The sequence below is a fragment of the Hemicordylus capensis genome, chromosome 15 (assembly GCF_027244095.1).
Source record: "Hemicordylus capensis ecotype Gifberg chromosome 15, rHemCap1.1.pri, whole genome shotgun sequence".
Taxonomy (NCBI): domain Eukaryota; kingdom Metazoa; phylum Chordata; class Lepidosauria; order Squamata; family Cordylidae; genus Hemicordylus; species Hemicordylus capensis.
The window spans coordinates 12,226,973-12,242,602 of NC_069671.1; the positions used below are offsets into that span (position 1 = coordinate 12,226,973).

Genomic DNA, 15,630 nt, shown 5'->3' on the forward strand with positions numbered 1-15,630 from the left:
GATGAGCTACTCTTGGAAGTCCTTCCCTTGCTTGTCGAGTAGTTGAGAGCCAGGGATGAGAAAACGTGGGACGCCACCACCCTAAGATTAGCTGCAGCAGAGCCTAGATTTCCCTCCAGTTTGTAATGCTGCCTGGGAGTTGTCAGGCCGGGCCAGTAGATGAAGAGATCAGATTGGAGCTGACTGCTGTGTTAGCACTCGTGCCCCTTTGCAGCTGAAACATGCCGTGGCAAACTGGAGGGGAAGGGACTCTGAGGGGGGGTGGATGGCAAAACCCCATCAAAGACCCTGACCTATAGAAGCCGTAGCTGGGCCGGGCCTTCCATCTGTCAGCCCATCTGCTAATTTCACTAGATAAAGTAAAAGGTAAAGTTGTGTCATTGAGTCGGTGTCAACTCCTGGCGCCCACAGAGCCCTGTGGTTGTCTTTGGTAGAATACAGGAAGGGTTGACCATTGCCATCTCCCTCACAGTATGAGATGATGCCTTTCAGCGTCTTTCCTATATCGCTGCTGCCCAATATAGGTGTTTCCCATAGTCTGGGAAACATACCAGCATTTGAACCATCAACCTCTTGCTCCCTATGCAGTTTACTTCCCCGCTGTGCCATTAGGTGGCTAATTTCACTAGATACGAACCACTAATTTTCTCATTCTCTTTTGTAGTGCATAAGGACTAGGACTGTTTAAAAAACAAAAAGAGAACAAAATCTAGACTAATTTTGTGCCAGCTATAAAATGTCCTGCTTAAGATACTTGCTTTGTTTGTTTGTAGGAGCTGTAGAATGCATGCCAACACACACACACACACAACTTTTGATGCAACAATTCTTAAGATTAGGGAGGAATATCCCATAAGCTCATTAAGATGTCTAACAAATTCTGAGGCCAATGAGAGACCCTCAAGCCCAGGAGTTCTCTCTGCCAGGCCTGGGTCAGATCCTGGGTGTATCAGAATGTCCCCCTTTTGACCAAGCATTGGTACTTCTCACAAAAGCACAGTGTTCCTAAAAGAACCTTTTCTATAGAGGCAGCATAGGAAGCTACTTTATACTGAATGTCCAGGCCCTGAATGTCAACCTTGAGCAGGATGATGGTGGTCTCCCATGAGTGCGGGGGGGAGGGTCCCGACGGTGGACCTTTTTGCTTCCCGGGACAATGCTCAATGTGCTCTCTATTGCTCCAGGGTAGTGGGAGGCAAGGGCCCTCTAGGCGATGCCTTTGCCCGGGCCCTCTACTGTATGTGTTTCCCCCATTTCCTCTCATTCTGAGCGTGCTGCGCAAACTGAGGATGGATCGGGCCAGGGCTATCCTGATAGCCCCATGGTGGCCCAGGAGGCTCTAGTTTCCAGCCCTGAGGCGGCTGGCGGTGGACTGGTTCCGCCTTCCCGTCCTTCCGGACCTGCTGTCGCGAGAGTGGGGACAGGTGCTCTACCCGGATGTCCGGCCCCTTCATCTGATAGCCTGAAAGGTCCTGCCAACTTCCCACTGAGACTCAAGGAAGTTAGGGTCGCAGCCAGAAAAAAGACCACGCAGAAGTCACATGGTTGCCATGTGTTTGGTTTGCCTCACTTCAGTCAAACCAGCCTGCACTCGTCCTTTTCCAGAATAACCTGGCTGTTCTGCGGGTTGCACACACACACACACACACACACACACACACACACACCCCGGTAGTCTTACTTCCTCCATCTGATCCATCCGCCGTCCTTGGCTCCCTTCTTCCCCTTTCGCCTTGCCAAGCTCACTCCCTGCACCGTTGTTGATCCTGGCTGCGGGATGAATCAAAAGGCCTTCCTGTGTAATCGAATACCTGCGATAAAGTTTTGACCACCTAACAGACTTGCTTTTGTCTCTCTCTGGCTCCGGCTTCTTCTCGGGAGAGGCCGGGCCTCTCGTATCTCAGCTGCCTTTATCTCTCCCCCCCCACCCGCCTCTCCCTGGCTTTGGGGTTTTTAATCCGCGCACAGCGTATGTTTACACAATACACTAAAGCTGTTCACCCCTTGGAGGCAGGCCAGAGATATTCAGGTGGATGAGGGCCAGCTCATGCGTACGCCAAGCTCTTCATGGGCTCCTTCCTCAAGGAACTCGGGCATGTGCCCAAAAGGAGTTAAGGTGGAATGGTTTGCCTCAAGAAAGAACAGCTTTGTGTTGACCTGGAATTTTCCAACATTGCTAACGGTTGGAAAGTTTGTCTGTAGGAGCATAGGAAGCTGCCTTCTACTGAGTCAGACCTTTGGTCCGTCTAGCTCAGTATTGTCTACACTGACTGGCAGCAGCTCTTTGGGGTAGTGGTGTGCACAGAACTGCCGCGGTGTGGTTCAACGCTGCAGGGGAGTGTCTTCCTTTAAGGGCGGGGGAGGGTGCACTCACCCTTCCACTGCTTTCCCCCCGCCAGCACTCCATTTTTAGGAAAGTTCTTGGGACGGCAGCATACCTCCCTGCCGTCCTGTCCACTGTTCCTGGCTGGAAGTGGCTGGATACAGTAACTGCGCATGTGCCCCCACCGTACATGTTGCATGGACGCATGTGACGTGCGTCCTTGCGACATGTGCATTGGGTGCATGCGCAGTTGCTGCTTCCAGCCAGAAATGGGGGCAGGGGTGGCAGGGAGGTATGCTGCCACCCCAAGACGTTTCCTAAAAATGGAGCACCGGCGGGGGGGGGGAGCCGTGGGAGGGGTAAGGGCACCCTCTCCTGCCCTTAAAGGAAGACACACACACTCCAGCGTCGAGCCGGCGCCTGTGCGAACTGGTTCGGAGGCCTTTTGAATGGCCTTTGAACTGGTTTGTGCACACCATTACTTTGGGGTTTCAGGCAAGGGTCTTTCCCAGCCCTACCGGGAGATGCAGCCAGAGAGTGAACCTGGGACTTCCTGCATGCAGAGCCATTGCGTTGTGGCTCTTAATGCGCTGTATCCTGGATTCATACGGAATACTTCCTCAGTGTAAGTCAGTACTACTGTGTCCAGGATTCCTGGGCTTAAACCCCAAAACTGCCTAGGCTGAGGATTAGGCCCGAATGTCCCACTCCACTTCCTCAGTCCAGTGAGGGCATTTCAGTGATCCTTTCAGGGAGGAAGAGTGCAAATCCAGAGGTCTGTGAATACTATCTGTAGTCCCAGTGCTCCTACACCTAACTTTTTGTGGGGTGGGACTTGAGGCGGTTCCCACGATCAGTGAGAGCCGCCTGAGGAGGGCTAGTGGGGAGAGCGGGCTTAGCCCCCTCTCCCCACACACAAGCAGGCAGTCTGCTCCAGAAGCCGTTAGGGAGCCAGCGGGGCTGGGAGGATCGGGAGCCACGTTGCTCCCAGAAGCTCCATCCCGCCCTGCCCGAGTGCAGAGACCCCCTGCTTTTAAGCCTCCCGGTCAGGGGTCTACCCGTGAGCTGCTGCGCCCCAGAGCCGTGCCACAGCAACACACGATTCCAAAAAAAAAACGGGTTTGCAGAGCGCTCACTCTGCTAACCTGGTTTTAGGGCCGGGGTGGTTTAGCGGGCTAACTGCTTGAAGGCCACTAGGCTCACCTGCAAGCCCGGTGGTTCTCACGGTCAGGCGAAACCGGGCTAGGCTCCCCTGGCCCAATTTCACCTGATCATGGGAATAGCCTCTATCTCTGAGCGTTGCCCAGAATCCCTGTGTAACAGACAGGGTGGTATCAGCCAGCCGCTACCGTTGTCTCCCTCACTGTGATACTGGTAGTGATGGGAAAGAAAGGAGTGGAAAGGTTGGCCCCATTTTGGTCCCTGCAAATGTGAGCCGAAGGTTCACCCCCGAGAACGGTCCGCCTTGCTTTATCTGGGCCTGCGTGTGTTGTGGTCTTGGGCGCCTCTCCAGGTACTGAAGGGAATTGGAGTTTGTAGCATCCATGAGATCATCTCTCTTCATCGCCTCAGACTCCTGTTCAAAGCACACTTTCCCCCTGTGGCTCAGCCCCTTCAGCCCCATGCCCTACTGTACCTAAGCCTAAATACATGGCGTGGGAATGTTGCCCATCATTCCTTCTGCCTCTCTCCTCTCCCTCTGTTGTTTGGCAAATGTGATTGCCTTGGTGCAGGGACCTGTTGTCTTGTCCCCTGTTAAAGTGCCAGGCGTGTGAGAAGATGATCTGGGAGCCACGTGAAAGGGCAGTCCAACTCTGGAGACAGGGTGGAAATATATGAGGAATAAATATGGAAAGCCAGTAAGGTGGGTGATGCTGTGCAGAGTAAGTTGGACGAAGGGGGGTCCCATTCAGTTCTGGCCCATTTCCAACACTGTGGAGCTGATGAAGGGAGAGCCTTTCTCCGAAGTGGTGGAAATCAAACCAAAGCCTACAGATCTTTTATACAAACGCCTTCTCGCAAGGAAAGGCTCCCGTGTGGTTAGTGTTCCTTCTAACAGTATTCTCTGTATCAGGGCTTCCCAAGCAAAAGCCATTGAAGCTGAGGATTCTGAACATCTGGGAATCCCTGTTAGAGGGAACACTGCACGTGGTTGGCTTTCTTGATGGCAACCAGGGAAAAACCAAAGCATGTACTCTTTTTGTTCTGAAGGATATTTGTATTCTGCTTTTCGACAAAAACGAATTCATGTAGCAAAAAAGTACTACTGATTTATTTATTTATTTGCAGTTTATCACGACAGCCATAGCAGCAAGTGTGTGGGTTTTTTGTTTTTTGAAAAAGAGAACTCATTAGGGACAAGAACTGTATTTGCATTGTTTACGAAGGTGAGTTTTCTGTAGGCTGCGCTTGACCTCCCTCGGAGGCTCCGCAGCGTTTCTGCCACTCTCTGTTTTCCTTCCTCCTTAATCGATGTAAACAGTTAGAGGTTTGCTGCTGGGGAGTTGATGGCGTGTCGCGGCGCTGACCTTTCCAAAGTGCTGCTTGCGAGCGCCGTGTGCCGCTCCCGCTGGTGCGTGGCGCAGCTCTGTGCCTTCTGCTGGCTGTGCTGCCGCAATCAAGGCAGCGGGCCCTGCTCGCTGGCTCGCCTGCTGTGCCCCCGGGAAGGCGACATGTGCTTCCTCCGATCCGTGGCCCGGTTTAACCTTCCTTGCAAATGGTTCCTAAGTAACAGCAGTGGCGCGTAGCGAGGAGCAGCTGCAGAGCATGCTCGTGTGTGTGTGTGTGTGTGTGTGTGTGTGCGCGCGCGTGCGCGCACCGTGATTGCACAGGCCCTTCCTTGAAGCAGTGTGTAGAATTTGCAAGTTTGGGAAGGAAAAGAAACAGAGAACCTCGGATGTCACAGAGTTGATGGATTTCCAGATGAAGAGAGCTCTGGAGCTTCTTCTCCCTGCAATCTCTCTGTATTAATCTTCCGACGGTAGAACAAAACTGGAAATCTAAGACAACCACCTCTTCTGTTGCGGCAGAGCCTCTGGGCTTTACTACTAGTAGTAGTACTACTACTACTACTATTGCTGCTGCTGCTGCTACTTCTACTACTTCGTCTCTTGGGGGCTGTTCAGCTCCTTCTAGGTCTCAGCTATCACTCTGGATTCGGCCAGCAGTTCCCAAGTCTTGTCTGTTTTTGAAAGAGAGGACTATTGATTAGCCTCAGTTGTCTCATCCAGAATTGATGGAAAGCAAGCCTCCTTTGAGGGCTTCTCTTACTCCCCCTCTTGATATTTTGCTTGCTTTCTTTTGCTCTTCTTTCCTGCTCTGCTCCCTCCCGGCAGCATTGCTTAAAGAGCAACAAACGCCCTCTCCGTAACCTCAGCGGATTAAACTGTGGGAGGCAACACATTTGTGCAACTTCTGCTACTGCTGTATCTTTTCTTTAGTACCCATTGAGGAGAATGCTAAAGGTTGAATCATATACGTCAGTTAATTTATTTTAAATACATATACTCTCTTTTAGTCAAAGGATCTTCTCCAAGCTGTCTTATCACACGTTGGAAGGGTCTTGCCCTCAAAGACGAAACCAAACCCTTCCCAACTACCCTTGTTCATTTAGCTAACGGCAGAAGCCAAAGTGACAGTCCTAGAAACATAGGAAGCTGCCTTAGACCCAATCAGACTGTTGGTCCATCTAGCTCAGTCTGTCTACACTGACTGCCAGCAACTCTGCAAAATCTCAGACAGGAGTCTCTCCCAGGCCTACCTGGCGATGCTGCCAAGGAGTCAACCTGGGACCTTCTGCATGCCAAGCAGATGCTTTGCCACTGAGCGATGGCCCCATCCCCTTCAGGGAAATATCTTACAGCCCTCACCAAGGGGTTTTTCACACAGTGGACTTTACCGCGGGTTTTCTGCAAGACTTTACTGTGAGTTCAAAGTCGCCCCCCCCCAAATGATGTGTAAAGTGGATTTATTTTTATTTTTTTTTTGCCTTGGATATAAATCGGACTACACTCTAATGCACAATTTAAAACCCCAAATCATATGTGAAGTGCTTCCAGATTGCTCGCAAGGACTTCGGGGTAAATCTGACCAATATGTGAATGCACTCCCTCCGTGCTGGAGGAGATGTGAGCTAAAAGCCCCGTGTGGAAAATGCCCTGCAGTCACCCATCCAAACACAAACCAAGGCAAACCCTGCTTATCAAAGGAGACCCTTCATCTGTCACAAGACCAGCTCACCCATCAGTAGTAGAGTCCCATCCACTACTGCTGCCCCAGGGCAATCTTTCTTCCTGGACTTCCATTCTGAATCATGAAAGGGGAGAAACTCCTCCTGAAAGTCCCTCGTCACACAGAATAGGCTAGTTTATGTGGTTGATTGCATGGTTAAGAATAGTTCTTCTGGAATCAGGCTCGGGCTCCATCTTTGTATCAGCTGTTTGTTTATTTGTTTTTACAAGTTTAACTTGTTGACGTTCCTCAAAGTTTTCTGAGAAGTGTCGTGTGCTGAGAATTCTGTTAGTGGACTCAGTCCCCTTTAAGGGGACTCCCTGCCCCTTAAACAACTACTGCTAAGGACTTTTAAAATAACTGAGGTCTGTAGTGTAGATGTTTCTTTTCATGAATCACTGTGCACGAGTGTGTGTGTGTGTGTGTGTGTGTGTGTGTGTGTGTGTGTGACATGCCCTTAAGTTTTCCATCTGCCCTGGGGAATCTACTTTGACTAAGAGAGCTGGTATTGTGATAGAAGGCATGAATTGTCCCCTTGCTAAGCAGTGTCTACCCTGGTTTGCACTTAAATGGGAGACTCCATGTAAGCACTGTCAGATATTCACCTTAGGGGGTGGGGCTGTTCTGGGAAGAGTGCCTGCCTGCTTGCATGCAGAAGGTTCCAAGTTCCCTCCTGGCATCTCCAAGATAGGGTCTAAGAGAGACTCTTGCCTGCAACCCTGGAGAAGCTGCTGTCAGTCAACGTAGACAGTACTGAGATAAGTGGACCAATGGTCTGACTCGAAAGAAGGCAGCTTCCTATGTTCCTATGACCTCCATTAATTGCAAATGGGCTCTTCCCACCCACCCCCCCGTGCCCCCCCCCATGTAAATTATCCACATGTTCCCGGTTGCACAGAGCAAATGCCATGCATGTAGGAAGAACCCAGATCAACATCTACAGCCATTCAGTGCTTTGGGGGAAGGGGCAGAAATGACGGCCCTAATTGTGGAAGCCTCATCCGTGTATGGCTGGTCCACCCAGTGCATGCTCCCTGTGTTTAGCAAGCCAGTGTCTGCCCAAAGGGTGGTGATTGCTTAGAGAAAATTCAGTGTAAAAGAATTACCCCGTGAACCGATTGCTAAGTGGCAAGAATGCTTGAGTGGAAACTGCCTCTGCCATTCTGAAAGTGCCATAATTCAAGGTCAGCCTTGAAATTGGTTTTGTAGCGGAGGAGGCTTAAATCAAGGGGGGGGGGTGTGTGTGTTTGGTATGCAGGCTTCAACAGAATCTTGCCTTTCTCCCCCCCCCCCCGCCCCCGCCCCCAGAAACCAGGCAATGCGGAAGAAGCTGATTTTATACTTCAAGAGAAGAAATCATGCTCGGAAGCAATGGGTAAGTTGACATCCTTCCCCCCTTTTTCGAGCTTCCTTAAAAAAAACAACCTCTAGATGGAACTGCCCATTCCACCTCTGACTCAGGAATGCGGATCTTGGATGTTTCTTCACCACCAAAAAAGCCCTATTCAGACATTACATTCAACACTTGAACGATGAGTACAGATCAGTGTTCCCTGTAGACAGTGATTCCCAGATGTTGTTGACTACAACTCCCAGCATCCCCAGCTGCAGTGGCCTTTCCCTGGAGATTCTGGGGTTTGTAGTCAGCGTCATCTGGGAATCGCAGTCGCAGGGAACACTGTGTACAGATTTGTACACAGCTACGGTGAAGACAAGGATGAATGTACAGATATCTGTGCACTCGTATGACGTGATGTCTGAATAGGGCTTTAGTGGTATTGAGAAGGAGTGGTTTGCAGGGGGAAGTGGTGTATGGGAGAAGTGCCGCTTTACCCCATAATAATAAGTAAGTAAGTAAGATGGATCCCTGTCCCCAAGGGGCTCACAATCTAAAAAGAAACATAAGACAGACACCAGCAACAGTCACTGGAGGTCCTGTGCTGGGGGTGGATAAGGCCAATTGCTCGCCACCTGCTCAATAAAGAGAATCACCACATTAAAAAGGTGCCTCTTTATCTAGTTAGCAGAGATTAGGGAGCCAGTGGCAACTCCCATCAACTCTAAGTATTTATTGCAACTTCCTAAGTGTTTACTGGGCCTGCATGAAGTTTCAGCCAAAGCTGAATACTCTGAGCATTCCCCTGGCACCATGTGGAGGTGACTATTCCCCTCCACGTGGGGCTATTCTTTGCTCAGCCGGTGGGGGGGGGGGGTCCTTCAAGGGAAACAGAGCCCTCTTGAGCCCATGTGCTATACTGGAAGATGTGCACGGAGTGCTGGGAAATATAGCCCTTCCCAGTGCTTTTCCCCCTAGAGCCTTAAGGGAGGGCTCCTCCATCTCTCTTAAAGGGTCCTCCCTGCCCCTCCCTTGCCCATTGAACAATTAGGATGGTGCACCCCAAATTCTGCCCCTTTGACCAGAAGAAAGAACCAAGTGAGACACCAGCTCTTTGTGTGAAGGGAACAGGCACCCTAAACGCTTCCCAGAATGGTTTACGATATGCAGGAGTTCTGTGGCAGACACAGAGAGGTTCTTCAGCACACATGCTGATATGGCAGAAGTTCCCTGAAGCTAAAAAGTTTGAAAACCACCGCAATAAAAAATGAAACCAAACAGAAATGACTGCCTAAGAGCACCTACCAATGATTCTCATTTCTAGTTTAATTTCTTCAAAAACATTGTACAATGAACCCACTACCCCAGGAAAAGTAAAAGAGAGCAGAAACCTGACCCTGTGCACTAAAGGGCCAGATTTCGGCAGCCAAGGACATCTATACCTATGAGAATGTGATGGGACTTAACGAAGTGAACGGAGACAGTTCGCTCTGGCTATTTGAACAGCAGCGTTCCATGGGGGGGAAAGAAAAAAGATCAATCTTGTATTTTCTGACCACATATAACCCCAAAAGAGTTACAAGAGTATGACTCAGCTAGCAAAGAGCATTTGTATGGTGGGGGCTGGGCCGATTGTCTAGCGCACAAGAGGAAGGCACACATTAAACATGCCGGCATTATGTGCTGGCAGGCTTCCATGCCCTGAGGAAAAGACCAGAGAGAGGAAAAGGAGGAGCTGAGGATATTCAGAGTCCCCACAGCAGCAATCCTCTCAGGCAGCCTAGAATCACTCTGGTCTACTGCAGGAGTGGCCAAAGTCCTAGCGTACAGGAACTGCACGCAAAATTCATCTGGGAAGAAAGTCCCGATCCTTTTCTTTCAGGTTTAGAGCCCAGTATCAAACAACTGTAGTTTTTTCGCTTCAAAACATTAGTACCACCACATCTGCTGCATGGACCTGTCCTTAAAAGATGCCTGGAAGTTCCTGGGCACAACAGCGGGTGCCATTTTGGGACCCCGTATGGCCCAATGTCTGTATGACCATGAGACCATTCTTCCCTCCACCGTTTTTGCAGTTAGTGAAGAATGGTTTATTGTGGCTGGGGATGCTGGCAGATGTAGTCCAAAAACAGCTGGAGGGCCAAGTCCGCCCACCCCTGGTGCAGAACACCACTTTGGGACCCTTTACAGGACAAGTCCACATGATGCTGGTACACAGGCGGGCACTTTTCATGGCTTTTCTAGAGCTCCCACAACTCTTGGATAGCTGCCTTTCCTTCAAAAAGGGCCTGAGAAGGCCTTAGTAAGGAGCAAAGTGAAAAGGCTGCCTTGGGCAGCAGGTTTTGGGAGCACCAAGGAAGATATAGTTGATTCATAGCAGGGGTGGTTAGTGCTTGCTCAAGTGGCGGGGCAGTGAGGAAGGCAGATGATGCCTTCAAGTGTCACAATACAATCTCCTGCCCCCACCACCTGGCATCCTGCGTGGCCAGCCAGGCTGTGCCTGTGCATCGAGCACAGGCAGATTCCACTGACTCTTAAAGCCTTGATCTGCCTTACACACACACTTTAGCAAACAGTGGCCACCAATGAACCATAGTGCAGAACCCACAGGGCAGCTCCGCACAAGTGTCACTGAAATGCACACTTGGGCAGCTCCAGGTCAAGGAGGCTGGAGGACGAGAGCTTCCTAGGGACTGTGCTCTGTGTTGATTAACAGAAAGGAGGAGGAGGAGGGGGAGAGTTTTTCACCTCAGGTCCTAGAAGGTCTGGGCCTGATCCTGGGCACAGCTCCCGGGGCGCAGCCTCTGCCGAGGTTCCCAGTTTGAGTCTCCGCGTCCCGGCCGCTCTCCTCTTCCACCGCCAACTAAACTTCTTCCTTAGTAACTTTTCTTATATTATTTTCATGAGGGCATAACATCTCCAGATTCAAAGTCCAGTTCTCACTTAATGTATGTATGTATTTGTTTATTTCGGCCCAAGGCCAGCATAACACTTAATGGCACATTTTTCTTCTGTATGTAAATTAATATATTTATTATTATAAATGTTTTAAAAAACCCATATGCACTGGTTTAAAATACAAACATCTAATGCAAAGTTTCCAGGCCTTGTAAACAGAAGAAAAATGTGTCATTAAGTGAGAAGTCTTATCATCTGACTTGATAAGAAACCAAGAGGACTTCAGCTCACTTGGATGTGCAGTATTACTACACTAGCTGGGCTGGGAGCAGAGCATCTGTGCCTCTGGCCACCCGCCCACCGCCTCCCAGCATCACCCCCCCCGCCACTGTTTACCCACCTGCCAGCCATTGTTTCCTCTCCCCCGCCCACCGGCTTCTTCCTTTCCCTGCCCGCTCGCCCCCTTCTTCCTCCCTGGTCGCCCCGGCTGCCATTCCCTCTCCCCCGCCCACCCGCCGGCTTCTTCCTCCCTGGCTGCTGCCCGCCTGTCCCTGCCACCGTGTTGTCTCCATTAACTGCCGCCACCATTCCCCCCCCCCCATCCCGTGGCTATCCGGCGGTTCTCCAAACTCTTGCAAGAGCTGCCACACATGGAATTAACCACGGGTATACCTTAGAGAATTAAATATATAGATATGTCTGAAGACTTTTACAGCACTTAATTGGCATGTATATGAGGACTTTTAATGTTTTATGACTTTTAAAAAACGATCTTAACTGAGTTTTAAGCCATTTTATGCAGAATTTTTAATTTTTATTGTTAAAATATCCATTTATACAGGGGCGTATCTAGGATGGGGCAGGCAGGGCACGTGCCCCGGGCACCACTTACTGTCATCTCTTGAGCATTCTCTTCCTCTCTCTCTCTCTTTCTTCTTCCCTGACACTTTGTCCCCACCCCTCCAGGAACAGAAATTTTGCCAGCGCTATGACCAGCTGATGGAAGCCTGGGAAAAGAAAGTGGAGCGCATCGAAAACAATCCCCGACGCCGAGCCAAGGAGAGCAAAGTGCGTGAATACTATGAGAAGCAGTTCCCAGAGATCCGGAAGCAGCGGGAGCTGCAGGAGCGCATGCAGAGGTTAGTGGAAGCATGTTCAGAGGGAAACTGTGAAGTCAGCAGGAGCCCATTAGGACTCCAGTCTTTGAGGAGGGCTTGTCAGTTGCTGGCGGAAGGGGAGTACCTTGTTGTAAAAAGGGGACCTTGGGGTAGTTGGTAGACCAACAAGTTGCTTGGATTGAGGGGTGAGTTCTGAGGCTAGGGCTTTATAAAACCTAGTGGTTCTGGGTTAGCCCTTGGGGTCAGCTGATGGGATACTCAGGCAGGCTGGTACTGCAACCTAGATGGCGCCCTCAAAGCACCGAGATCAGTATATTAGGCTTGCAGTAAAAAGCGAGCACTGAAGCAGGAGGAAAGGTGCTGACCCCTGGACTCCCTAGTCTGAGACTCCCCTAGCGCTTGTACAGAAGCAGCTAGATCTTGACACATGTAGCATTCAGAAGAATGGTTGCCACACCACTCATTCATGGGGATGATCACATCTGTGGTAAAACAGTCGCGTAAGCTAGTCCTTGCCCATAGTATTATTTGCACGGCATCCATCTGGTATTTTGGGTGGATCAAAATGCCATTTATTTATTTATATCTATGTAAACCGCTTTGGGAACTTTGGTTGAAAAGTGGCATATATAAATATTTGTCGTCGTCGTCCATTTGGAAAGCTCGTGCTCTCCTCTTAGCATCCTAGTGGCTGTGTCATTCCACCACTTCACAATGGCCCACCTCTCTCAGCGTTGACCTCTCCCTCTCTCTCTCTTTATTAATATGTGGTGCTTGTTCCGTCTCACGCAAGCGTCCGCAATACTTGTCGGAAGATGCAGTGCCAAGTACAAAATGGAGCATAAATGTTTCAGAGCTCTCTCTGCCGTTTCCCAGCAGGGTAGGACAGAGGGGCAGCGGCCTCTCCATGTCTGCGGCGCGCAGCGAACACGAAGTGTCAGAAATTATTGATGGGCTCTCAGAACAAGAGGTGAGACTGGGTCACTGTTGCCTCCTCCCTTTGCGTTCTCTCCTTCCCCTTTCTTTTCTTTTCTCTTTTTCTCCCCCTCTGGGGAAAACCGGCGCAGCCACAACAGAGCTTGGCATTGGAACTTGCTGTTGATGCTGCTGCCAAGTTGCATTAGCTTCAGCCCGGGTGGCGTTTAGCAAATCCTGTCTTGTGTTGGGGAATCTGATGCCTTGACAGATTTGACAGGACCCTAAATGGGGACAACCTGGGGAGGCTTCTTTCTCGTCTCCTCTTCTGCCTTCTGGGCCTTGTTAGCTGATCCCGCTCTGTTGGCTTCTCTGTTGCTTGCCAGGTGAGACTTCCTTCTGCTGCAGGTGTGAATTGGCAAAGTTATTTGAATACAAGGGTCCTGGTTTATTTTCGTTAGCCCATTTCTCTTATCTGCTGAGCTTCAATGATACCCGTGAACTATTATCATGAGAAGGGTACCCACCAGCTGGAGAGGCTCACAAATTGGGACTAGCAACTACTTGTCAACTTAGAACCCTTGGAGGCAAGGCCACCTTTGCTCCAAGCATTCTCCATTTCCACTGAGCAGTTACCAGTTCCAGTCCAAATGGAATCTGGGAGAGTTCGCCCACACAGGCACTTATTCAGTGGTAGTCCATGAACCAGGCCCACAAAATTTCGGCTATCGCTGACATCTCAGGGAGTGAATGATCGTAGAGACTTTTGGCAATGTCTACCCTCCTAGAGATGGGAAATAGATGGTAGCATTTACAGCTTGCTGTCTGTGTTATCACTCCTGTTTTATCCCTTCCTCCCAACGATTAGGGTAAAATTGCCATCCTTTTTGCACGGAGGGAAGAGTCAGGGTGAGGGTAAGAATGAACAAGTGGCTGTATTCTCCAAAGATGACTCCATGGAGAGGACACTCCTTCCCATTGTCATTGCCGTTCCTCTGACAACATCGATCCACTTTTATAGTAGCCCTTTGAGTTTGTAAAACTTCTTAAAGGCTTTAAAACACCATTGCAAATTTGGCCGCTGCAGGCTTGATGATCAGGACACGAAAAGCTTGAGAACGCATTGGAAGCTGGAAGTGCTGCAGTGTTGTCACCTGTTTCCCATCTCTAGGGCTGTAGACCTTGTCAAGCATCAAAATGAGCTTTTGTCCCTCTGGATGGTACCGACCACCCCAGCTGACTCACGTGCTGTAGTCTTTCTGCCTGTGTGTGGGTCCACATGGAAGCGAGCCAGTGATCTGTCCTGTTTCCTCAAACCCAAGCCATTTGGCTCCATCTCGCCAGCAGGCAGAAGTGAGCAGAAGGAGCGGGTTCTAGGCAAGTGTGTTTGGGTCAGCGGCAAAGCCGTCCGGTCCAGGAAGCAATTCGGGAGATGGGTTTGCAGAGCCAGGCAAGGTGACGTCCTTGCAGAGCTGTTCTTCCAGCAGCCGACTCCTTCCTGTCAGCAGGCCCTAATCCAGAGCATGCGTTTGTGATTGCCTTCTCCAGAGTAGGCTGACCCTGCGGAAGCCTTGGGCTGCCATATGGGTGCTGCAGCTTGAAGTCTGAGTTTTGGCGTGAGTCTGTCCAAAAGGGAAGATCCGTTGGGTTTCCCCTCCCAGCAGCCATGCTTTCCTTTTACACGGACTTGAGCACATCAGTGAAGCTTCCAGACAGAAGCACTTTTTGCTCCTCTCCAGCCCCACGCTGTTTCTGCCTTTGCAGTGTAGGGGAGAAGAGCTGGTCTTACAGTAGCAAGCAGTGTTCCCTTTAAGGCATGCACACGCGTGCGTTCTCAGAAGTTTTTTTTTATGTCTGCTCAGTTAATTTTAGATCCCGTTCAGGTTGAATCAAGAAGGTCCCACTCTGAATGCATGTGCCTTGATACTGCCACCCAGAACAAAACTCATTCCACACAGAGATGAAAAAAATCAGAGGGAACACTAGTAGCAAGCATGACTTGTTCCCTTTGCTAAGCAGGCTCTGCCCTGGTTCACATTTGGGTGGATGATTACACATGTGCACTGTCCGCTGTAAGATATTCGCCTTAGGGCAAGGTATCTTAAACTTGGGTCCCCAGATATTATTAGAACACAACTCCCATCACATTTAGCTACAGTGGCCAAATCACCCATCCAAATGCAAACCAGGGTAAAAACTGCTTAGCAAAGAGGACAAGGGTGGTGGGAGTTGTAGGTCCAACATCATCTGGGGAACAAAGCTTTTAAGGAACAAGCCTTAAAAGATGGGACCATAGCTTAGTGGTAGAGTATCTGGTCTGCATGCAGAAGGGCCCAGATCCAATCCCCAGTATCTCAAGGTTGGGCTGAGAGAGACTCCTGCCTGAAACCCTGGAGACCCACTTCCAGTCAGTGTACTGAGACAGATGGACCAGTGGTCTGACTTGTTATAAGACAGCTTCCTGTGTTCAAGCCATGATGTCTGTAATCTCTAATTCTCAGGCACTTTTTTTCCTCCTCATGAGACCTGTTCCTTTCCCCTGCAGAATCTGGAGAAACAGATGCGCCAGCTTGCCGTCATACCGCCAATGCTCTACGACGCCGACCAGCAGCGCATAAAGTTCATCAACATGAACGGCCTCATGGACGACCCCATGAAGGTCTACAAGGACCGGCAAGTGATGAACATGTGGAGCGAGCAGGAGAAAGAGACCTTTCGAGAAAAGTGAGTGCAACCACAGGGGATGCCCCCGTAATTGTCCACAAATCAGTTCGTGATGAGTAGAAAAAGGGTCCTCACTGGAAGTTGGT

At 50.1% G+C, this 15,630-nt stretch overlaps 1 protein-coding gene across 10 annotated transcripts in view; it reads left to right on the forward strand.

Moving 5' to 3' along the window:
• NCOR2 (nuclear receptor corepressor 2) overlaps positions 1–15,630 on the forward strand; it is a 318,459-nt gene that overhangs the window by 162,839 nt on the left and 139,990 nt on the right. For 9 of the 10 annotated variants that reach the window (XM_053279156.1, XM_053279146.1, XM_053279155.1 and 6 more), the window contains exons 9-12: positions 7,862–7,928; positions 11,754–11,926; positions 12,782–12,875; positions 15,366–15,544. In XM_053279156.1, coding sequence (XP_053135131.1) covers positions 7,862–7,928; positions 11,754–11,926; positions 12,782–12,875; positions 15,366–15,544 — 513 coding nt within the window. The remainder of the gene's footprint in view (positions 1–7,861; positions 7,929–11,753; positions 11,927–12,781; positions 12,876–15,365; positions 15,545–15,630) is intronic. The other variant, XM_053279149.1, reaches the window with a different exon arrangement.